The 26,221-nt window shown below is 34.2% G+C and overlaps 1 protein-coding gene across 3 annotated transcripts; it reads left to right on the forward strand.

The window, feature by feature from the left end:
* The first annotated feature begins 475 nt into the window (after positions 1 to 475).
* LOC136846621 (ADAM 17-like protease) lies at positions 476 to 25,999 on the forward strand. 3 transcript variants are annotated; one of them, XM_067117523.1, is made up of 14 exons: positions 476 to 696; positions 1,935 to 2,088; positions 2,293 to 2,393; positions 2,862 to 2,983; positions 4,223 to 4,370; positions 4,775 to 5,007; positions 5,164 to 5,358; positions 7,702 to 7,840; positions 9,851 to 10,086; positions 10,962 to 11,403; positions 13,495 to 13,610; positions 15,594 to 15,790; positions 17,875 to 17,932; positions 24,357 to 25,387. In XM_067117523.1, exons 1-13 carry the CDS (start codon positions 630 to 632, stop codon positions 17,918 to 17,920), a joined length of 2,196 nt encoding a protein of 731 aa, XP_066973624.1. In that variant the 5' UTR covers positions 476 to 629; the 3' UTR covers positions 17,921 to 17,932; positions 24,357 to 25,387. The 3 variants fall into 3 exon arrangements, with proteins under 3 accessions (XP_066973624.1, XP_066973623.1, XP_066973621.1); XM_067117522.1 differs by lacking the exon at positions 17,875 to 17,932 and having other exon boundaries at positions 24,357 to 25,999; XM_067117520.1 differs by lacking the exons at positions 17,875 to 17,932; positions 24,357 to 25,387 and having other exon boundaries at positions 481 to 696; positions 15,594 to 17,021.
* Positions 26,000 to 26,221: the final 222 nt, after the last annotated feature.

The raw sequence follows: 26,221 nt of genomic DNA on the forward strand, positions 1-26,221 counted from the left end.
CTTGTTTTCTCTTTTGGTATGGAAGGAGCTGAAGCAAAAAATCAGACTAAAGTGGGTTTGACTGATGATCTCAAGGTCTGTTATCAATGCAGTTTGTTTACCTGTAGAGTTTTTCTTCAGTTTCCTTTGTCAAAATCTTTACAAGAGTGTGAACTACACTGAAATAAAGTAAAACAAAATCAAACAAGATAAAAGAAAAAATAATTACCGGTTTGAATAGGTCACAGAACTTCCATTCACCAGTCATTCACATTTTGACAGCTGGCGCTCGTTACAAGGGTGTTTTTACTCCATATAATGAGTTGTTGTTTTCCTCCTCTGTTTCCTGTTCAAGTTTTTCAGTTGCTAGTAAAAAGATTTAAACATAAATTTTACCTAGTTATATGGGTTTATTTCTAAAAATGAGATACATAATACTCAATTTGAGAGTGATTTTATGATATTTGAAGCTGTCGTGCATCTGGCATTCAAGTTCAGTTCAGTGTAAACAAAGCGAGTACGAGCAACGCTTCGATACACGACTCTACGAGCCGCATGACTCACGTGCGTTGCACAGTCAACCCACTCTGGTTTTATCTGATCCAAAAGTGATAATGGTTTCAGTTTATTTACGAATTGTGTAAAACGCCATGGGGACTTTCAGTACTGTGTTTTTATTAATATTGTTAAAACTATCTGCGCGGGATTTCGTAAGAGGTGAGTGCGTTGAGTGGTAAATTGCCCCAGCCTAAATTTATCGTTGGCACAGGACCAACAAAACTGAATGAGTAAGAGGAAGTTAGGGGCCAACGTTACGGTATGCTGGTCAAAAGAGAGGAACGCCCATAGCCTATCACTAGGCCAGGCTTTGAGCGAAGCCCATACTTGTATTGCATGGGCAATGTTTCACAAGTAGCCCTTAATTACTTACGTTAGGGAGATAGGTAAATTCCTGTAGGGTAGCCCATATTTTGGGCATTATTTCGTGATTAAGCCCAATTGTGTAATTAGCCTACTTAAGCAAATTTCTGGTTATTATTTCGTATCTCAACATCTTGAATAGCTCACATCAAGTTTATTCAATACCACTGCCTTCAGGAATGAATTGTTAGCCTTTGAGATATTGCTCATAATTTATAATTGTCAAAATTCCAAAGAGAATGTCCTAATTTTTTTTAGTTTCATATGCAGATGCTCAGTTTAATAAGCTAGTGTTCTACAGTTTTTCACAGTGGCAAACCACTGTTTTGTAGGTAATACGTACCCTGTAACCAAACCTAATCTAACCCTTTCCATTACATCAAAAAATTATGGGGGCTGCTTCAGTGGGAACCAAGTTTTTATTTTGGGGGAATTCTGTACCAGGTAATAATATGAACAGGAATGGTGAGATATGCTCAAAATATGAGAGACATCAGTAAATATTACTTTAAAACCTATATTTGAGTACCAGTGTGACATAGTTTTTCTTGTACTTTTTTATGTGATATGGAGGACTTCGAGATTCATTATGGTGTACAGTAAATGTGGTTAAGCAATTACAACACCCTGCAAGTCTTACCAAGAGTGTGGGACCAAAATAGTAAGCTGGGGTTATTTCACGATGGAATACAATAAATAGTCAGTAGGCCTGAATACAGAGATGCATCCTTAACTAACCTAAGACTCCAGCTCCTAACTGAACATGGCATGGAAGTCTAGGCTAAATCATATGGTGAAAGGGTTTCTCTTAACCTTACCTTCTTTACTCTAACCTAACCTAGGGCACCATTATATACCAGGTTGGATCTCATCTGACGTAACCTAGAGTTCGAAAAATCATAGTGAAACAGTATTTACTAGCTTGACATACCTTGATTATTTGTTGACCCCACTGTTCCTCCCCCACAAATCTTATTTTAACCATAAGACTATAGTTGCCATCCATATGTAATATTTATATTAATCAATTTCAGGAGTCCATGGGTCTGTTCCAGATCATCCAAGTCTTCAGTATTACGAAGTTATAGATTCATCTGCATTTACCCATCGCATTGTAAAACGAAATGCAAGGGAAAGTCCTTATTTAGACGATGATGTAAAGAAAGTGGAGTTCAATGCTCTGGGACGGTAAGCTTAAGCCATGTAACTTAGTATTGATGTATTTACCTTTCCTAGACTATTGAGGTATAATTGTAAGATAATCCTAATATGAAGTTGATTAGATCACCTTTTGTAAAGATTAATTTTTAAATAAAATATCTTATTTGAGTGTTAAATGTAAGAAAGAGATTCTAGATATATGGTGGCATTAATATTCATAATGTTTTATAGAGACTTTCGATTGATTCTGAATCCACGGCATGGGCTGTTACATCCTGAATTTGAAGCTTACTCAGTTGATGGGGCTGGTAATGAAAAAGCAATTGACATTGGTAAGTTGAAATTTATCTTCGGTAGGGTTGTTATATTTTTAATTATATTTGCAAGGAAGGTATAATTAGGGAAGACATGCAGATTATAAAGCTTTTTTTTTTTTTTAGATTTTTAACCAGTATATACAAAAGGTATCCTGTTGGTAGTTCATATTTATATTTGTGTATATATGTGATGTTCATCTTCATTTTGAAAAGTATAAAGGACTGGTGAAGAGATACGCAGTATTGGAGATAATGTTGCCTAATAAGAAAACAGGTTAAAGAGGGATAAGTTTATCACTATTCTTTTTAGCAAACTATCTCGTAGATGAATCAAAAGTTCAGTTGATATACCCGAGTTATTGTTAATATGTTACATTTTTCTGTTTAATGTTACTTAAAAATATCATCTGTTTTGATGAATAAGGAGAGTATGTTACAGAATTAGTCTCTTCTGGAATTAACCTGTTTTGGAATTCATAACAGATCTAGAGAACTTCTACGAAGGCTATGTGGATGGTGAGATAGCCTCAGAAGTTTCTGCTCACATGGAGGATGGACTTATGACTGCAACAATAACTACACCAGAAGATGTCTTTTATGTTGAGGTGGGATTTTTTTTTTTCAGAATCCTTGATTTGGCTTTGATTTAATGGGGTTGCTAAAATGCAAAGGTAAATTTTTTTCGTGAAGGTCGGTACCTTTTCAGTGAGAGAAATTGCAAACTAGACTTGATGTATAGACATATGATATGCCTTCATTTTGAAAGAGCTCTGCCTAGTTGTGTGAAACCACCAATATGAGATTTACCCATGGTGTTAAGAGTCTATTGAACAATATTTGTGAGCTTATCAAACAGTTACACTTGGAAGATTTGACAATAAAAACAAGCTGCCCATTCTAAAACTTGGTAGAGCATTGGTTTCTTTTCTGTACTTGGACTTATAGCCAAAACATGGATAACTCCCTCCTTTCCTAAGCCAACATCTGGATTTGTTATAAAAGCTCTTTCTGTTCTGTCAGTAACCAAGGAGACCATGTCATATGCCCTGTCTGAGCTCCTAGGTATTACCCAGGGGAACCAAATCTTTACAATGGGGTTCATATCTGTTTTTATCTAAAAAAATTGTCTAGCAGAGTTTTAAAGCATCTGGTACCCTTTTGGCTAAGTGGGGCTATTTTACATGTACGCTTTATATATTGTTTATACTGTATTGTATAATGATTTTTATGAATAGAGAAAAGTACCATATAATCTTTAAGTGAACCTTAAGAGTGTTAAGAAAATGACTTGAAGGACTGGTTAAACTGTTCAATAATAATACTGTATTCTTTGAGGGATTGTCAGTCTAAAATCAAAGACACGAGTACCAAACCCACCTTGAAGGTTATAAATCATACTGTTTAGGACTCATAGTAAACCATAATTTAACTTAGTGTACTTTCCCCTAGCTCTTTTTGCCAGGCCTGCAAGGTGTTTGACCAAAAGAGCAAATTGTTTAGTGGGGTGACAGGCCATTGCTTATACTGTATATCAGCAATGATGTCAGTCTCACTGGTAATGCCAAGTCTCGCCAAATTTAGTTTTCTGCTTTGACCAGTAAAATAAATGTAAAAAAGTATTAGTATCTCTTGACACATGAAAGTTATGTAATGTTTTTTATATGATTTGTATATGTGCATGTAAATACTATGTTGATAGTATATTGATAGGATAAACTTTGCATATATATCTTGTTTAATTTTTATCATTTTAGTATAAGTGCTTTTGACTCTTGCCTGTCAAGCTAGATACAGCTCCCTTTCCCTCTCAGAAGCATAAATTAATTTTCTGCTTACCCTGACAGCCATCCTGGAGGCATCTGTCAGATGCCAAGAATGAGTCCATGATAGCATACCGAGGGTCAGATGTGAAGCATACTTGGGAAGATCAACCCCCAAACTTCAAAGGTCAAAAAATATGTGATTATGTAAAAGTGGAAAATGAAACACAAGGTGAGGAAATTGTCATATTTTTAGAAAAAGTAGTTAAACTAATTACTTTTTCTAAAAAATATGATACAAAAAGTGCTCAGTTCTTGTTTAAGTTAAACTAACTTAAACAAGAACTGAGCACTTTTATTTATAGAAATTTTTTTATTCATAACTACAGTATAGTTTATACGAAAATGATGCTACATAGTATAGTATTATAAAGTGACATTGAAAGAAATTTTTGTAGAAACTTGCTTAAGAGTATTGAATATTAATAACATTGTGGAGTATTGGTAATGGAATTATTGATATTCAGAGCACCATTATCCATGATGAAGAAAACCCTCGAGTCCAAATTGGATTAAAAGCATTTTTGGTTATATGCAAATTAGTACATTGGTTGTAACTACAGCATTGTATTTCAGAGAACGATGAACCAGAAGAAGAATGGATTGAAAACAATGGAATATCTGATGAGATGGACATATTTTCTGAAGAGGTTTTCGATGAAGCTCCAAGAAGCAGAGTTAGACGACAGCAAGCAGAAGGTTCTGATGAAGATGTAGTAAAGTCACGTTGTACCTTGTTATTGATTGCTGATTATCATTTCTTTCGTGAGATGGGTGGTTCTAACTACAAAGCCACAATTAACTACATTGTAAGTGTACATTATGGACAAACCTTATGGAAAATTTATTTTTGCCCTGCAAAATATGCTTCTTTTTTCATATAGAAATTATGTAAGCCTCAAGAAACATTTTTCCTTTTTACAGTTGCTTTACTCAGATTGTAAGAATAATCTTTATGATTCCAGATCAGTTTAATTGACCGGGTTGATAAGATTTTTGAAAATACCTTGTGGAGTGACTCAACAGACAAAGGGGGTTTCTCAGGTATGGGATTTGTTGTGAAGAAGATACTCGTTCACCAGGAGCCAACACCAGTCACTTCTAACCAGTTGCATTACAACATGGAGGCAGATCACTGGGATGTCCGTAAGCTCTTAGAGGTAGGATGCGTTGCGACTTGTGCTTCATGTTTAGTTTCACTAATTTATTTTTCTAATATGTAATTTTAAAAGCATTATATTTTGAGTATCCTTGTAAATATAGCATACTCTTAACTAGTTTACCTATTGTCTGTGTTTTATGCTTTGACACAGCTTTATATTTATCAGTTATCTTCGTAAGAAGAGGGCGTATTACATCATTTTATGTAGAGGTAAACTGGCAGTGGGACCTTTCATTGGAAGTAATTTTAACATTGGTTCTGGGATTTTTAGGTGAAATAGTTGTAACTGTGGGGATCATTTCATATTTACTCTTAGAATTTATATTGCTTTAGCATGAGGTGAACCTAATTTGATATGTATATATTATAATGTTCTGTTTTGTCTGTAATCAGTTAATAATTATTTATGCTGTCATTTGCTTGTCAGTTAAACAACGATAAAAATCTGTTTCTCATCACACTCCATTGACTAAAAGTTTTTAAAACCTTATGCAATGTAAAGTTAAATGTTTCTATTTACCAACTCTCTCTCTCTCTCTCTCTCTCTCTCTCTCTCTCTCTCTCTCTCTCTCTCTCTCTCTCTCTCTCTCTCTCTCTCTCATTATAACATTATAATGCATGAAGGAGTAAGAGCTTCTCAGTGTTGAGAAATCATTATGATACTAAGGGGAACAAGAAGGGAGTAAAAAATCCTGTAATGATAGACACACTGGAGTCAAACAGGAACTGAGGGGCCAGTAGAAAGAGAGTAATTGTAGCATGAATGAAATGGAGAGAAATGGCCAGAGCTCAGGTAAATAAAAGGAATAAGAATGTCCTATTGTATTATAAATGAGGAATTAGCGGAGAGAAATGTTATCAAGAGGCTGAAGAAAAAGAATTCTGAAAGACAGATTTTTTGGATGTGTTATGAGAAGGGATGAGAAATAGTTGTTCAGAAAAACAATAATTACAGAAATAGTAAGACAAAGAAGTGTAGAAAGAACAGGAAATCATAGAGAAAAGAGGGAAATGGAAACTTAAACCTGAGGTGAGTTCAGGTAGAAAGGGCACAGAGCAGAGAATGTAAAAGTGATAAAATAGAGAACCTCCTGTAGTTGAATTATCAGTAATCGTGGCAGTCTTAATGTTGGATAAATAAAACCTTTCATTCACTCAGTCTCTTAAGTAAAATAGGTACACTTACATAAGAGAAAGTTACTCAGTAATTCTTTTTTTCTGTTGTAGGACTAAGCTTATGGCTAATAATGACTTGATTTTAGAAAAATCTCATAATCACATGAGTCACTTGAATAGTGAAGAGATACACAATGATGTCAATAAGGACAGTAGTGCAGGTTAAGAGAGAACTTAAGCATCACGACATCTGCTAGGGGTAAGCCAGGTCAGACTCCGCCCACTTATCCCCATTGGCTATCTCCCATTGCCACCAAAACCTTTTTCATGTTTTATATACTGTATACTTTACTATATACATACACTGACACAGTTGTGGATTTCTTCAACAATGACTTGATTTATTTTGGTATTAGTAAATGATAGCTTTGTGTTTATGAAAAAATTTGTTTTAGCAAAAGCAGATAATAGTTATTTGTTTCAGTTATCAGTATTTGCTAATAAAAGCTTGTAACCATGTTAACTTTCCCGTATTTATAAATAATTCTCTTTTAATCATTTTCCAACTTTAGCTGCATTTCCATCAGTGAACTGCACAAAGAAATTGCTTTCAATTAGCTTTTCCTGGATAGTGCCATTAGTAATATTGCTAGTTTCTGTTAGCTTCAGCCAGCTAGATTTTTGCTGAAATATTGTACTGTACTCTCAATAGCTTTATAAAAGCTGTCCAACATCTTTAACTGTTCCTTATTTAAGTATCAGCCCTTGGGGTGAGCCCTTTTAGGGGGGGAAATGTGACTGGGTGTTATCATAAAACCAATCTGTCATGTTATTGATATACTGTAACTTTAGATCTGATTTCTTATATAAGTAATTGGGATCATTGGATGCCAGTAACAATCTATTATGGTTAAAGAGTGCTAACTCTGACTTGATGCTAAGCAACTTTTAGAATGCTGAATTTATGTTGTCAATTGTGAGGCCTACTTTATTAAGTGGGTTGGATAAAATGTTTTACCTTTAAGTTGCTTTGTCTTGGTAGTGAATCTTTGTTTAAAAATTTAGTAAAAGAATGCTTTTGGTAACTGTGTAATATTGTAAAATAGCATGATTCCTGTGATGGGTCACTGGTTTAGGTGGATAGTTTATTATTAAAAAAATACTGGGTGAAGCCCTTTTGATGGCTGCTTGTAGCTTATATGCATTTCTACTGTTTTTTCTAAAGGTCTTTAGCCAAGAGAAATCTCATAAGAAGTATTGCTTAGCTCATCTTTTCACGGATATAAGGTTTGATGGTGGAATTCTTGGGCTAGCATATGTAGGCTCTCCTCGCAGGACTTCTGTGGGTGGAATCTGTACTCCAGGTGGGTATTGTAAAGATAAAACCAGTTCTCTGTTTTATTGCCTTGTGTATGTTAAAGTTTTTAAAACAGTATTACAGTAACCTGTGCTATGCTAGGCCCAAGTTCAAGTCTCCGGCCAGCCAATGAAGAATTAGAGGAATTTATTTCTGGTGATAGAAATTCATTTCTTGGTATAATGTGGTTCGGATTCCACAATAAGCTGTAGGTCCCGTTGCTAGGTAACCAGTTGGTTCTTAGCCACGTAAAATAAGTCTAATCCTTCGGGCCAACCCTAGGAGAGCTGCTAATCAGCTCAGTGGTCTGGTTAAACTAAGGTATACTTAACTTTTTATAGTAGAGTAAGATAAACTTTTTTGAGAACCTCAAAATGTGTAAGGTAGTAAGAAAGAAGCCACAGTATTTTAAGTTCATAAGCATCATGAATGGTTTTAAGTTGCAACTTTGTACTGTACATTTAGTAAGAACGCAGTAGCATATATATACTTTTACCTGCCATGAGTACAGGTTCTTACTTCATCGATCCCAAGGTGCCTTACATGACTTTTTTGGTTGTCATTTACATTCTCACTCATTTTATGCATGTTTAATTCTAATGTAAAGCTAGAGAATGTATTCAAATCATGTATTTAATACTGCATTCCATTTACCTGTACATTTTTCCATAGATGTTAGAACTTACACATATATAAAAATTATTCTATTCCTCCTTTTTTAAACTACCTTATGATAATACTAGTAATCATCACCTATATTTAGTCCTCATATTTTACTTTCTCTCTTTGTCCTTTTCTACCTTGCAATTCATCTCATATCCATTCATATTAATCTTCTTTGTATTTTTTAATTGCACTTGAGGCAATTCCATGACTCTCAGTAGTAATTATGATAATTGTAATGATGATGAGGAAGATAGTTTTCAGAATCCCATCAGTGGTGAGGTATACTGTATTGACTTTTCTGCTGTATCAGAAAATGATATGATAAATAAAAACTGAATTAACCTGTGGTATGGTAGTTACTTATAGTAATTGAAAGGGATCTTACTTGACAAGTACCAAGAAGTGAGGACTGGTATAACTTAACTGGATAAAATCTTGAATGTAATGTAAAATTATTTCTGACCTTTCAGAGCACAGCAGCATTGGATATTTTTTATCTTTGAGTTTTGATACTTTCCAGTTTTTCCAAGCAAAATACTGTATAATTGGTGTTTTGTTACTGAGGTGTTTTATATATTATACAATACTGTTCTTGGTGAAGTAAATGATGTAGTTATTAAAGTTATGATACTGATGGCATTTAGCCATGTTTATAGTCTTTTTCCACATTTGCTAATTTGAAGTTTGCATGGAACTGGAATAATATTTACCTCAAGTTTGTAGTGGGAAATCCCCAAGATTATTTAAATGATTTGAACAGTTTAAATTTACCTGATGTGCTCATTAAGAGATATTTAAGAGAACCCCACCAGTTTACATCTGCCTACTCCTCCCCAATCACAATAAAAAATAACCACACATACTTCATTCGCAAAACCAAAGTACAGAATATAATTATTTTGTTTCCCAGACTTCACGTTTGGTCAAGTCTGTTTCCCAGACTTGACGATAAGTAACAAAATCTGATAAGTTGGGGGTCTTTAAACATAGGTACTATGCCATGTTTATGGTGGTCTTAATCGTCTAGTTTCTTTATGTACAACTTTTTGTAAAACATCCTACTGCTCCTCTTGACATCTTGTTAGTGCAAAGACCTTTTGATTTCCTGCCCTGTTTTAAGTTGTTTCTGCCTCCAAACTCCACACTTCCAGAAGTGAGTGTGGACAAAACCAAGCTGTTGTACATTTGAACAGTTCTTTTTTACCTTTTGAGTATATCTGAGGAACTGTGGACTGCAGGAGTAGGCAACTGTAAACTGATGATGGTGTTCTATTAAAAAGTCATTTTGATATAAAAATCTCATATTGTCACTGTACTTCTATTACATCTCAGCATATTTTTTTCTCTCTAGATTATTTTAAGGACGGCCGAACGCTGTACCTGAATTCGGGGTTAAGTTCATCAAGGAATCATTATAACAAGAAAGTTATTACCCGTGAAGCTGAGCTTGTAGCAACTCATGAATTTGGTCACAACTGGGGCTCAGAGCATGACCCAGACAACCCAGAATGCAGTCCAAGATCTAAACATGGTGGTTCCTATGTTATGTTTACATACTCTGTGTCAGGGTATGACATCAACAATAATGTAAGTACAAAGCTTGAGCTTTCGTCTTTTTCCAAATGTTGGTTTGTAATTTTTGCATGAAAGCACACTTTCTGTGGTTAAGAGCTCTAAATTATCATGTGATCTTATACAGTTTTGTTAGTATAAAATATTTTCTGCTTCTCCAGAAACCCATTAGTTGTATGTAATGACAGTTCCTCATTGGACGGGTTGGTATCATTCTTGGCTAGCACTCTGCTGGGCCCACGTTCAATTCTCCGAGCAGCCAAGGAAGAATTAGAGAAATTTGCTTCTGGTGATAGAAATTAATTTCTCGTTATACAGTAATGTGGTTCAGATTCCACAATAAGCTGTAGGTCCCGTTGCTAGGTGGTTCTTAGCCACATCAAATAAATCTAATCCTTCGGGCCAACCCTAGGAGAGCTGTTAATCATCTCAGTGGTCTGGTTAAACTAAGGTATATTTTTTTTTTGTATGTAATGACCCACATTCTTAGTCGATGAATTTTAGACATTTCCCTTGAAAGGAATTGGAGAATTCAGGTAAAGTGGTGCTATGTTGTGTGAGTCCTCCAAGTCAGCCAGCTATCAGCAAGGAAGTTAACATCTGATAAGGGTTGTCTTATAATACTGTTATTTAGATTTTTTCTTTGTGTTTTGACTTTGGTGAGGTAATAAAGAGAGGATTAGTGTTACCTGTCAATGGGTCTTGGGCACAGGGAAAATCAGCTTTAGTTATCCTACTTTTTCCACCCTCAAGACCTCAGAATATATGTGTGGTGACATTCAGATCACAATGGTAGGCTGTATGTGATTATGACCAGATTAAAATGTCATTTTTCTTATTGTATTGATGTTATTACATGGTTGGTTATATTTTTATATATCTCCCTTCAGAAATTTTCTCCATGCAGTCTCAGATCGATTCGTAATGTGTTGCTTGCAAAATCCAGTCGCTGTTTTATAAAGCCTCAAGAGTCATACTGTGGAAATCAGAGAGTGGAGGGCGACGAAGAATGTGACGCTGGTCTTGCAGGATTAGACAATAAGGATAGGTGCTGTAACAAAAGTTGCAAGCTTCGTGTGGGAGCCATCTGCAGTGATAGAAATTCCCCGTGCTGCCATGACTGCCAGTTCATGACCCATGGTGCAAAATGTAGGGAGGAACAACCAGCAACATGTGAGCACGAAGCAAGATGTGTAGGCACAAAAGCTGAGTGCCCTAAAGCAAAACCAATGGAAGATGGCACTCCTTGTATTGAAAAAGGCCAGTGTTTCCAGGGTAGATGCCTACCCTTCTGTGAAACCAAAGGTTTGCACAGCTGCATGTGCGACACAGGTAGGCAATATGGAGGTGGTTTTGTATTGATATGAATGTGTTGTTAGGTGCAAGTAATTCTTGTAGTTGAATAGAATGTAATTTAAGGAAACAGAATTTGGAATATTTGAACTAATGGTACCTCTTTAGAGTTGTACATGGTGGTAATATTGCTGATTAGATTAGTTATGAAAGACCATCTACTATTTCTGCTAATGGGGTCCTTCTTGGAAATGTTAATGGTATGATGAATCATAGGAAGTTCAGTAACAATATCCATCCCTCAATTTTCACCTTTTTCTACTCATAACATTTATTATATTAACAGATACAGTCAGAATTAATTATACATAAAAAAGAGGCAAATATAAAAAAAGAATTATAAGTTTAAAATTGTAAACTTATCAGTAATGAAATATAATCATAATTAATTACAACCAGTAACATGATAGAATGATCAGAACTAGAAGATAATTTTAACAATATGCAGTGATAATGGTAACAATGTGTAGTAAGTTAAATTATAACTAAACCTGTTTCAAGGGAAACCCTGAGGTCTTATTGTTTAAAGTTGGCCATAAGGACATTTATCAGGAGACTTTGCAGTTCTGAATCTGGATGGATAATTTCTTTTAAATATTATCACAGATACTCTTCGAATGCTTCTTTATGGCTGACTGGAGGGGTCTAGCAAGAATATTATTTGTTGTGTAGCTTTTTCCCACTTATTCTGATACTCTTGACAGTGAGGGACCAACTGCTACATCCGTAGTAGCAGTTACTGCAAACATGACATTTAAACTTGTAAACAATGTCAGAATACTATCTAGAGGATCTTGTCTTTGTTTTGAAAAATGTGTTTCTTTTGAAGTTACAGAAAATTGCTTTCTATGATAATGTAGTTTGAAGTAGTTCCTTTTTCAGTTGTGCTCAGAAAGTTTTTCTTATGAAGATGTTGTTCTGAAGTTTCTTTAACTGACTATCGGAATTCTTCCTGTGCAACCATTATTCAAGAAAACTTTTGTAAAAATTCTATTTCTGTATAGTTCTATAATGCACTCTTACCTTTGCAGATTAAGAAATAAAATAAATGTAACAAAAATAGTGAAATGGAAACAGAGGATATTCAGGCTGATTACAGATGATACATATGTTGATGCTGTAATAAAAGGATATGTGTTACTTACTTAAGGTAAAGCAGTTCTCTACTGGAAAGCACAAATTAACTATCACAAGAAAATCACTTAATTAGTTTTCGTAATGTTACAGACTATGGAATCATTTGTGATCTCACGAGGCTTGATCAAAGAGTTTTGTTCTTCAATAAAGTAAAAATTGGATTAAATAAGTAAAGTTGAAGAAGATTGACAACCTTGTAGGAAGACAGCAAAGCTAATAAATGAAATTTAGAGGCAGATTGCACTAAGAAGTGATTGCTGTGGATATTTAAAATAAAAAGTCATCATGAAGGCCAAATGAGAGCAGGTGCTTGAATAGCCCTACCTATCTTCATCATTCGTACTCACAGTGAATTACCCCATCTCCAGCTTGCTTCACTCAACCACAGCCAAATAGCATCCACTGCTGACTGTATTGTTATGTCCAATTAGGCCAGGATCTTACCATTTACTGACTGTTATTATATTCATTTAGGCCAGAATCTTACCATATCCCAATTTACCTGTCAGCTGACTTGCAGATTATAACTTGAGAGACAAAAGGAACAGATGAAAGGAGGATGCAAGGTAGAAATACTTGGAAAAGGCTCTCTGAAAACAGCAACCCCAGCCAGGGATTGCACTAAGAAGTTGAAAAATACTTTTTATTTAAAAATAAACTTTATTTTTGGGTTGTGGAATCCCAATGGATAGTGATTGCAGTTATCAAGCACTTCACTTCTTTGTCTTTTAATTTGAGCAAAATTATCAATGTTGTTGATATTAATTTATACAAAAAAGTCTTTTAATTTTAGCAAAATTATCAATGTTGTTGGTATTAATTTACACAAAGTAAAGTATTGGAAACTTGGAGTGTGGAAAAAGTATTTTATATGATTTATGATTTTAAGGTCATTACTTGGCTGTATAAGGACTAAATGAATTTCTTTCCCAGAGGAAAATGCATGCAAAAGATGCTGTCGCAAAGCTCTTAATGAAACATGCGAACCTGTTTCTGTGAATGACACTCACCCAGAAGGTACACCATGCTATCAAGGATTTTGCAACCAGGTATTTTATTATATGGTTTTGTATTTTATTCTGTAAAATTTTGTTCTGTTTTGTAAGAAAAATCCTTCAAGACAGCCTTGTCCAACTTGGAATCTTAGCTCAGTGATCTAGTTAAACCTATGTATATTTTTTTACTTAAGAGCAAAGTGCATTACCAACATGTCCCAGTCCTTTTCTAATTAACCGTTAATTACATTGCATAGTCATTTAAATGTTTTTGGCTCATTTCCCAGCACTTGGCCTTTAGCCTAAATTCTCTATGTTAACCTTTCATTATGTATTTTTAGACTCACGGCATGGCCTTTTAACTGTTAACATTGTTTTGTAGTTGGGACCACTGTACAATATTTACATTTACCACTTGCTGTTGATACCTATTTCAGGGTTCAAAGTCTTTTCCTTTTATCGTGTATGGTTGAATGTTTATTTTTTTTCTTTACACAGAACTTTCTAGTATGTTGATGGCTACTTCTGGAAGTGTCATGGTCACCTTACTGTTATAATACTTAAGATTAAAAGGGTACCCAATGAAAGATAAAGATATAGCTTCATTTGTCAGTTTAAATTATTATATAATACTTATTCTTATATTTTTACATAGTATAAACATTTAATGAGCCACCTTGTGGCATGAGTTGTTGCAATTGTTGAAACTTGTTAACATCATTACATGAATGTATAATTAAAAGTGGGGGAGTTCCAGCACTCATCTGAAGATCCAATTTTCTTACAGCTACCTTTGAGTTCAAATTGCTTCCCTGCAGTACAGCACTAAAATATTGCTGAGGCTTTGTTTTTTTTACCTGTAATGTAATTTTTAGTATCTTTGTAGGCTTGTTTTTGCATAGGGGAATGTCAGTGCATGAGTCAATTCATATGTTATCCAAGAGATGACTCTATGAGGTGTCGTGGTTGGGAGCTGGTATGTAGCTGATTTGTTTCCCATGATATTGATTCTTGTCAGTTCTACGGTCTTTCCAGGGTCAGAGAGGACCCTGCCCTTCATATAGCTGCCTTGGTCCTTGCTTACTCATTGGTGCAGAAGAAAGTGGGTTTGAGAACTCCCTTCCTCTGTCAGATTTTCAAAACGTCTCCCTCTTTTAATGTACAAGAGAAAATACTGTGCTGAAGCATGCTGCGACATAACCCCCACAGGTGGACCTGTCTGTCTTTGGGCTGATGAATAGTCTCCATGCAAAGGGCATTGTTGTCCTCTCATCTGAAGCACTGGCCATGGAGTCAGTTACCAAGATATGTCTCCAGTCTGCCTCATGGTGGACTTTGGCTCAGCACAGTGAACAGCCATGTCTGGTCTCCCTTCGGAAGAGGACGCAGTAGTTACTGAGATTGTTGGTATCAGGAGAAAGAACTCTTACCTTCCTCAAATACCTGTCTGCCAGCCTTTGGGCCAACGCTAGGTTGGCCTAGTTATCAAGAGAAAGAACTTTTGCCTTCCTCACTTACTGTATATACCTTTGTATATATAGGGAAAGTTTGTCACTGTACCCAAAGAAAAAGTGAGCTTCAGCTAGGTGAGTGATGAGATTCCCTCCCACACTCACCTTGCACACCTGTAACTACCTTATGCCACCTCTCTTCTAGTTAACCCAGGGCTGGAAAAAACTAAATATGTCACGGGGTTGAGATTAGGTCGCTGCCTGCTTCCTCCCCCATCCCCGCAACTGATGCCAGGTGCCACCAATTTCTTGCATAAACAGTTCATATTGTTTTCTTGCCAGTTTCCAGCTAGCACTAAAAGATTTTATCTTAATGTTAAGACTGCAGGTTTGTTAGCTATGAAAAATACAAATTAATTTACAAATTTTTCATGTTAACAAGTTTCACCAGCTGCTTCAGCTCACACTGAAATGTAGCCCCTTTTATAAGATGAAGGTTTGTATATCTAGGAAAAATGCAAGTTGCTTTAAGAATTACAGTTTTTAGGAGCTGAACTGATATTGTTAACAAAATTTCTATTTTTAGGGTAAATGCGAGAAGGTTGTGCAAGATTTTATCGAACGTCTCTGGAACATTATTGAAAAAGCCAACATTGATACGGTAATGACAATTATACGTGACAATATTGTGGGCACTGTCATTATCATCTCGGTCATCATTTGGATACCTGCATCGATCATATTCAGTTACGTTGATCATCGACGCCAGGAAGAATATCGCAAGTATGTTGACTGGTATTACAGTCCTGAGCTTGTCCACCCTACTGATTGCGTGCGCATTATCGACAGCAAGCGCACTAGATTCCATAAAGCTGAACGTTCCCAAGCAATTTCTAATCATGTGGGCACTGTCAGGGGCCAGGGCCTTGCCGCTCGACATCCTCCCGAGGGAGCTGAAAGTCGCCAGGCTTTGAAAACCCCACGGTCCCCACCAGTCTCTCAGCATAATGCAACTAATAACACATTTACTAACAATTCAACAAAATTATAAATTAATATATATTTTACTTAGAAAGTGTGATTGCCCTCTATGGTTACTATACTAGGACAAGGAATGAAATTATATTTTTTGTGCTTTATATTAACAGTTGGTCATGCCATTGCATTGCATGCCAATAGTCTAATGTTTTAAGTATAACTTTAACCAACAGACTTAATGCAGTTGCTTTGTGGCATGAGAAAACTACTTTAGCTTTCTTCCCCATCATTTTGTTTATAATATTCTTTGGTGCATTAATGTAATTGAAGTCTGTCCTTTGACAGTTACATTTAGTTATACACTTAAAGCCTGCACATGCGTTACTATTAGAGGGAGGAAGAGCAACTTTTATAATAACTTTAGGATACAATCCATAAATTTTTCACTGTCTTGTTCTCTTAGTGTATTGGTGATGATGATGAATTTTTTATGTTATAGGTTGAAGCCTCTCTGTCATTAGGTTTTCCACTTATAAATGGTTTATGAAAGTATTAATTGCAACAGGAATTATGTAATGTAACATAAGTTACTTAATATGGCATTATTATTTAGATTCAGTTTGGTACTGTAATATTCAATTGCACTGTATGAGGTACTCGTCTTTAGTTCCGTAAAACAGTAATGTAAGTCATAGATTGAATGAAGTGTCCTTTTCCCTAAAAAGGTATCGTCAGCCTTAAACTGAATGAAGTTTGCTTAAAGTTGGTTCATTGTCATTTTGCTGTAGCTTTAATGTATGAAAAGGAATGATCTCATTAATAATACCTTTAGGTTGCAAGATATACATAATTATTGTAGTGTAAGTTAACAGTTCATCCATTTCCTTTAAAATATGTTAACTGCTGATGATAGTAGTGTTTTTGCTGGTTGCCAGATATTTGAAGTTGAGTAATATTGGATCTGGACAGTACAATACTTTGATAGGTGACCAGAAGAAAATTCCAGAAGCCATTAGGGCAACTCCAAAGAAGAAAATATATAGTAGAAAAGATTATGATTTAGAGTACATTTGGTAAGGAAATCTTGATGTAGGGGAGATGTATGGTTTTTGAAACTTGAATTTTTAGAAGTCTTCAAAAATACAACTCAGTCCTTCTAGTAGAAGTAGAATTTTTCCTTTGCTTATAAATATAGGCAAAGGAAAAATGTTATTTTGATAAAAATAGTGTTTTCAAAACTGTTTTAGGATCTAGAGTTCTTAGGTGCATAATGAATAAAATCTAAGTACAACTTAGACATTTATACTTGTAGTTACACATTGATGTCAGGCAGCCAGTGTTTGGTAGAGACAGGTGATAAAGGCAGCTTTTTTGTCACTGTTTTGATTTCTATGTAATTTGTGTTGAACCTTGTTTAGCATAACTTCCAGTTAATGCTTCTTAGGTAGATATTCTGTGGTAATATATTTATATTGTGAGTGTATTGACCGAGCTTTTCGTTTTTTATGTTTTGTCTTAAGTATGCATTGCTAAAGGCATTATTTTCCACTTGATTTATGTCATTGGTAAAAGTGAGTGCTGGTGAGTTTTGTCCTGTGGTTATGGAAAGTTTTATCCTGGTGTTGATGGTGAGCCTTGCATTAAGTGTTAGGCTTCCATTGACATGGACAGTCATTTTCTGCCCACCCACAGTGTGGGGGAAATTGCTGTTTTAACAACAAGGCTTGTGTGAAATTTGGAATTTCCTTGGATGTTATAACATTCTCGAGTGAAACTTGGGATATTGACAACAAAGTGTTGTTTTGTATATCTTGCTAAGGGAATATTATCGATGGCAATATTTATGATATATGAGGAGAATGAAAAATTAATGCAACATTTTTAATAAGGTACTGCAGTTATGAGGTTACACCATCGGGTTTTGGAAGAACTTAATGCTTCTCTGCAGTAAGTGAATTCTTCTTCTTAAACACAGAAATTAGTGTAGACAGCACTACTGACTAATCTTTTTAGTTAATGAATTGCAGTAGTCAAACTTGGTTAAAGGTTTTTTTAATTTTAGATCAGAAGTTTTATTTATACTGATATTAGCTATATTAGATCAAAATCTAATAAGAGTTTATCTAAGTAGTGAGCACCATGATGATAGCAGAATTTCTGCTTTGTTGAACTAAACCTACTAAATTCTGTTTAATTCCATAAATAGTGATAGAAGAGTGGTTTAACATAATAATGCAGCAATTAATTTTCACATCACTGTAGAAAGAACAAGGAACAGTAGGAGATAATTAGTTTCCTAAAATTTCTGTCATCTTAAATATCTGAAAACTGATAGAAGTTGTCGTTTTCAGTAAATGAACACCAGGTAAACTAAAAGTAAATAAGGTAAAAGAAACTGGATCCTGCCCAGGATTAAATTCCATACTTACATATAGTTTTTTCATGGAACATAATCCTTTAAAAGCATTTTTCAGAAATCAATAATTGGTTTTTATTTGGTGCAACAGAGAGCCAAACAGACAGACCACCAAACCAAATGAACGCAAACTCCATGATGGTAAATAATACAATCATCCTATAGATGATAAAGATTGCCTTTTAGAATTTAGACATAGAACATTATGGAATAACCATTATTCAGTTATCTATCCAGTACATTTACGCTGACTGCTTAGTGAAAATTCTCAACCTTTGGAAGAAAGTAGTCTGAAAGAGAAAATGAGTAATAACAATAATCACCCAGAACAGATAACTTCAGGTGTATGCAGTAATGAAATACTGTCTTCAGATAAAGTATTGGACATCAAGAAAGAAATTCATTAAAAACACTTAGTGAAATCTTTTGTCTGATATACTGTAAATTTGGTGGCAGTAAAGTGCCTTGGAGACTGCTTTGTTCACACATCATAGTGGTTAGGTAAAATCATTGCTTTCGTAGGGACAGCCACAGATCAAAGCAGTCGACTTATACATCACACATACGTGATATGTGATCCATATGTTTTCATATCTGGATCAGCAACAATGGAAGGCTATGTGGGAGTGATGGCAGCATAATGCAATAGTACATTGAAATTATATTGTTGCTACATTGTATGACAGTGTTGAGCTTTCAAAAGTTCAAAGTTGTAGGTGTAAGAGAGAGTCATTTTATTTATTTTTACTGGTTCATAAAATTTTCTGTTAAAAAAAAATTACATTTTTAGATTTAGGCATTATAAAATATAGCTTTTCATTAACATGGTAAGGTGATTTGTGATTTCCTAGTTTTCAAATATGAATATTGGGATCTAAAAATAACTTCTGAAAATAATTTCTGATGTAACAACTGGTCAGTGACATTTTGGAGTCTTCTAGTGGGTATGATGCTTACCAAAACTCATTCTGGTTAGGTAAGTACTGGATTTCTCCGTTTTTCAGTGAGGAGAACTAATTGTGTTATGATAGTTCATTAATTATAAAGTACCGTATATACTCGTAATGTGTGATCTCAAGTATCGTTTGACCCCAAATTTTCAGTTAAAAAATGATTTGATTATGGATCTTGTGTATCATGCGAGTTCGTTTTTTGAGAGGCCAAATTATAATAGACTAACCTCTTTTCCTCCATCTCCTTATCTATCCCATCTTCTAGTTAAATAAGTTAAAAAAAGTAAATTAATGATAACAGTATCGTTAGTAACGTTATACTCGTGTAAACGTGCAGCCATTAATAACTGAACGAGAAACAGCTGTTTTGCTATGAACAACCGAGTCTGTTAACAACAGCTGTTTTGCTTGCATTTCAACCATTATGCGATAGTAAAAAAAAAAAAAAAAAAAAAAATTACCGTAGTTATGATACAAATGATGTAAAGTAGAATAGGAAAGATATATTTTTACATTATACCCTTAATCGTTTTGGAGAAAAGATCAGCAAGGAAATATACTGCTAAATTTAAGTTGCAAGTTGTAGCTAAAGCTGAGAATATGGTGTTCAAGCTGCTAATGACTGTAAATTTTCGAGCACTGGCAACATGGACGAAACTCTCGTAAACTTCAATATGCCTTCAGGCTCAACCATAAATAAAATTGGAGAGAAAAGTATTTAAATCAAAACTACTGGGCATGAAAGAACACATTTTACTGCTGTTTTCACACTGAAAAAAGATAAATACTTGAAGCTCATATTATGATGAAAATAGCCAACGCAATCTGTTGATTTTTTACTCGAAAAACATGCCCCCAACACCATCTGTTAACAAAAAATAACTAAATTTGGTTCACAATGAGAGGTATTTGTCATATTTCGACTTAAAAACACTTCATATGACGAAAAATAACATTGTCCCATATAAACAGAGTATCCAGAGATTCATTTACGCTAACTAGAAGCAAGAAAATCCCTCTGAATTGAGTTAAATACAACGAAATAAACTTACCCCATAAATTGCCCTTAGCTGATTCCCAAAACAAAACATTGATTGCTATGTTTGTATTTTATAATACAATAGTAATATGAGAGTACATACAATATTATTGGATACAGTGAAATGAAGCATAACTTTTTAAAAGATCCATGGAAGAGATGCATATTCATTATGTTTGTATTTTATATATTAATATGTGAATATTACATACACTAATTTTATATCTTGTGTATGATGTGACTTCCTTAAAATTAGCTTCAAAATTCATTCTTCAAAAGTTGCATGATATGCAAGTATATACAGTATGTGGTCTCGCCTTTTTTTTGCGGATTGGTATATTAATTACATTATTTTTATATCATCTTTTTTGTATTTAGGTTTCTTTGCTTTGTTATCTTTGTGCTTAGTGTCAAGAAGTTCTAGCAGCAAAAGTGTATAAATTACCCAGTAATGCTGACACAGGATGTGTTATAGAGGAGACCCACGTGTATTGTGTACCAGCCCCATTCATTTCTTGCAGCTTAATGAATCAGAGGATTTGAAAAATAAGACTTAGCCTCAACTCACACATGTGCAGTACTACCAGTTGACTGCTGTTTTCTTCTCAAGATGCTCTAAAGTATCTGTGACTATTTCACGACCATGAAATAGGTTGTTATAAGTAATGCATTTATTAAAAAATTAATGTATAAAAAATGTATTTTTGTACTATATTGTATTGTAAATGCACAGGATACCTGAAATTTTTTGTATGTTCCATTATATTTGTACCTGATGTAGCTTTTTAGGTAGTGTTCTATTTTCTATGAAAACAGTAAATTTGCTTACTCAGATTGTGGTTTGTGATATGTCCTTTCGTTGTGCAAAAGTCCCATTATATAGGAACCATGTTAGGTACATTATTGTATCACTTTTTTAATGCAATCCCACTTAGCTTAAATCTCTGAGGATGTTTTATAGAGTAGGTAACCCACATGTGTTATATTGAGTAATGAAATGATTATATCAAAACGTCCCTGACAATTCCAGTTTGTAATTTCAGAGCCCTTAAGAAAGAATTATGGTGACATTAAATGTAAACCTTTGATTAAAGTATCCATATGAGATACAACACAAAACTGCAGGATATTCCGGTCTTCTCATCCATTTTATTTTGACTACTTACCTTCCAATTTGTCATTAGATGTGGAACGTTTAGAAACAATACGTCAAGAAATATGAAAAATATTTATGGATGGTAGTAGTAGTAATTGAATATACTGTGCACTAATCAAATTGAATTGTGTAATTTAATAACAATCAAAAGCCTAGTAATATTTTTTAGGCAAGTTTATATAGTATTTAAATTGTTATCCCTGTGATAAGTATGATACGATTTAAAATTTTATTAAATTAGTATCTTGGGTTCTTGTGACCAATATGCTGCTTTAAAAGATTCACTTATGGTAATTCTGTACTTCAGGAAAGATATGATGTCCACGATTTTTTTTCATAACTTGTAATTATCACTTGAATTTTTTTGGCATTTCTTGGTCCAGCAGTTAGGAATTAATTTTTTGGGGACAATTAAGGCTTCTGACTCAATAAAAGCTTGACCATGAAATTATTCAAGACTTGATTTGATATAACTACAGATCCTGCTATTTATGTAGGGTGAATGTTGTTATATTCATATTTCCTTTAAAATTTGTGTACATAAATGCATCTTTGTTATTTTCATGCTATCATTGGCAGAGGTAAGCATCGCCATCCTTTTATAAATTTGTTTAGTGTAGAAGAGCATGACCTTTAGTGTAGTTCACCGATACAGAGCAATGTATATACTTCATGCTGCATATCTTGCAGTGTTTCAAACTATGATTATTTATCACGCGAAGTTTGGATTAAAATATTTGTTTTATGCTTAATAGTATGATAAACTGCTTATTCAAAGTTAAGGTTTACTATTCCAGAGAAATTTACAATTGTAATAATTGCAAATTTTTTTAGTAGATTAGTTATTTTAATGCATTACTCTCCTTCTGTTCAAAGTGAAGAATTGCTTAACTTGGCAAATTGATTTAATTTGAAAGTCTTAGTTTTTCTGCATTAAAACTATTGTAGATATTTTTTATTTCTGTACATGTTGCTGACATATGTACACACATAACTTTTGGAAATTTAACTCAGTGACTTATTTCTTTTATGCTAACCTTGTTAGAGTGACTGGTCTAAAACCAATCAGTATTTGCATATACCTAGTACAAATTATTGCAATTTGGTACCCAGAATCAGTTGGCCATGAATTTACCAGAATCTTATTTTGAGGGTTGAAACTAATAAGTGAGGTAAAACATCTCTCTCACCATCTCTTCATTAGTGTGAATCTCAACTGTAGATATTATCATATGAACCTCCTTACCCTGTGCCTTGCTGTGATGTTTTTCACTCTTATTGTTCTGTTTTTATGCAAGCTCAGGATCTTTTAGCACTTCCATCAACTAATAATGCCTTGGCAATCTTTAATACATTTTAGCACTTCCATCAACTAATAATGCCTTGGCAATCTTTAATACATTTGTGTATTCCTTTTTCACTTTACCGTTTTTGTTTGGAAGCCTTGTGAATAGTGTCCGAGGGACTGTATCTGCTTACGTTGGTAACATTTATATTTATCCCTGTTTTTATTCAGTTAATAGTTTAATACTGTTTAGTGGGCTTGGTACAAATGATTTTGTAGTTATAAAATTAAATTGAAGTTTGCATTTACCATAAGGGGTCACAAATGGTAAAACCTTTCATGAAAATGTCCCACTTACTATATATATATATATATAAAACTTGACCAGACACACAATGTAATACTCAAAGTAATAGTCCATTACCATAGTATATTTTTTAGTTCAGCAGTCCTGCTGATACAGTAATTTGGTCAAAGCTTCACTGAGCACTGAAGTCACCAGCCCAGTACTTTGGTCATGCTGTATTAAACAATGACTGCGCTTAAAAATGCCTTTGATAGGTTGAAGTTTGTATTGTCAAATGCAGAAGTGTAATGTATCTCTATTTGGGTAATGTGTTAACCACTGAAAAGTTGTATTTTTTAATAAAAGATCACAATAACAGAATGAAATTACTGTGTAGATAAAAGAAATTGGCAACTATGGAAACACAGCATCTCTTTAAGATGTCCTAAAGATCGAAACAGTCTTTAAATTCATTATCAGTTAAAATTTTAACCAGTATGAATTCCAGCTCTCAGATTTTTCTGTTTTCCATCCTTTATACCCTGAACATTTTCAGTGATTTAATATTGATGCTGTAAATAGTAGGCATTTTATTTTGTTTGTAAAAAATGAATCCTTTAGACCAACCTATATGGGTGCCAGGGATTTTTTTGATGTTGGTTCCCACTAAATTGTTGAATAATAATGATAACCATAACTGCCTGCATGCTGACAGTTATGTGCAACTGATGATTGTAAATGGGAATGGTTGGCTTTCAGGAGTACAGTATATAGTAGAGTAGAAATTGCACAAGCATAAGGTGCATAAAGTTGAAAGTTTTTTTTTTTTACTTATTTTGGAATGCATGCGGTCATTTGTGTTTAAAGATGTTAAGAAGACTTTCTTCATCCCAGGAGTAGGTGATGTTGCATTCTTTTCCAACAGAATGCTTATTTAATATCACAGATTTGGAAAACAAGCATCATTTTGTATCTTAAGGTCATCTGCTTCGATTCATATTCTTTTAATAAGTGTTAAAAACAATAACTAATCCAAACTTCCTTCTTGATAGTCCACCCATAAAGTGAGTAACTGTACTGTATTTGCAAAAGCTCAGGTTTTTAATTGTCATTATTGTAAATATTAAGTTTGGTAAACTTTCAGCTCTTTGAGTATCTAAAATACTCATTAAATTCTCTATGTGATTTAACTTGATCTTAACATAAAATACTAATGTGATGTAATTTAATCTCCAGAGAATGTGAAAGGTACAGGGAGTTTGCTGAACGCTGGCAACGAGCTTCTCTGAGACATGGGTTCCCTAAACCAACTCGGAAACTTGGATTTGGTGATGTTGTAGACGAGGCCACAAAACACTTGCTGCACCAGGCCACTGTACACTAAGTTTGGTGAGTGTGTTTCATAACACTTCACATATTTGTGCAAAAGTATTCAGTTTAGCTTGCAGTTAGGAAGAATAGTACTGTAGAAATTTTTTTGTCAAAAGACAGTTGTTAGTTGTGATCAAGAAATGGTTATAAGTCAATGATTACAGTAAACCCCCTGTATTCTTGGGGATGTGACTTCCCCTGCAGGAATAGCTAAAATCTGCAAATACTTAAAACCCCTCTAAAAACACTTATAACAGCCGATTTTGATAGTTTAAACACAAGAAAAACCCTCTAAAAATGCTTATACCCGAGTATTTTAATAGTTTTATCACAAAAAGTGCATTTAGTCATGAAAATTATATGAAAATACAGTAATTAGTGAATATTTCTCGGTGAAAAATACTGCGAATGGGCAAATTTTCCGCGAATAATGGGTAGATACGTTCCACAGATAAATCCGCTAATACGCGAGTCCGCGAATCTTGAGAACGTGAGTACGGGGGTTTACTGTATTTTAAAATAATTGTTACTTGCGATGCTATCAAACCATACTTAATTATATATAAAACTGTGATTGTCACTATGGATACATCTGCCAAAAATATGATACTTGTTAGTTGACAAATCCAGAGACACCAGATAGGTTCTGCTGTCCTTAATTTGCAAAGCTAGTCATACTTATTAGCAGTTTTCTTATGTATCTAATCAATTAAACTGCCATCCTTGAATTCCTTTATACTAAAAATTGCAACACTGACTATACTGGCTATGCGGATGATGATCAAAATCTGTCATAGTGTTGACAGTCAGGCTGTTTATTGCAACTGAGCAAGGCACAAAGGCAAGTAAATATGAATACAATCAAGTGTAGTATATTTGAATATTTTACAATAAAAGTAGTACTGTACACCAGTTACCCTGTTAGCTTTGGTAAAAAAAAAATATGAAATTTCTGACACAGATGAGGCATTTTAAGAAACAATGACTGGTTTATATTATTCTCTTACTTCTGTGATTTATTTTAGTGTTATCATCATTATTGTATAAATTATTTTTACAAAACTATAACACCAAGTCATTTTCATACTCTAATAGGGATAGCCCAAAGGATGTTGCCAAAAATTTTTGGTGCGATACAATGTGCCAGTTAAGGCACATGTTTCTTAGTAAATTAGATGTATTATCTGTTTTATAATGCTAATAATTTGTTTACCCAAGACTTCAATAGTGCTGTAGAGTCCAAGTCCTTCACTATTCCTTGTTGCTGGTAACTGTACTGAATAGACTCAAGGTTGTCATTCTTATCACATAATCTGTTCAGTTCTGTAAAAGGATGAGGATTACTTGTAGTAATTGACCCGTATCCACCAAACCATGTTAGTGGTGTATCCACCAAACCATGTTAGTGGTTTGGTGTATGGAAAAGCAGCAGTCTCCCTTAATGATAAGAACACATTGCTACACCAGTTCATTGCCAGAAATTGACTTATATGAAATGAGTGGAAAAATGTTAAGTCTTGCCATATTTTTGTTGTTGTTGTTGTTGTTGTTGTCAGGTTGTAATTATGTAAGATATCATCCTTAAGTTACAACATAATATACAATAATTAAATTGCAGTGTAATCATGTAGACATGTACATCTTGCAATAATTCTCTCTTCATGGGTATTGAGCTATTTATAAATGAAGGGAATGATTGAAGATGGTGAACTATATAATATTAAGTAATC

Source organism: Macrobrachium rosenbergii, chromosome 15, assembly GCF_040412425.1.
Source record: "Macrobrachium rosenbergii isolate ZJJX-2024 chromosome 15, ASM4041242v1, whole genome shotgun sequence".
Classification (NCBI taxonomy): Eukaryota; Metazoa; Arthropoda; class Malacostraca; order Decapoda; family Palaemonidae; genus Macrobrachium; species Macrobrachium rosenbergii.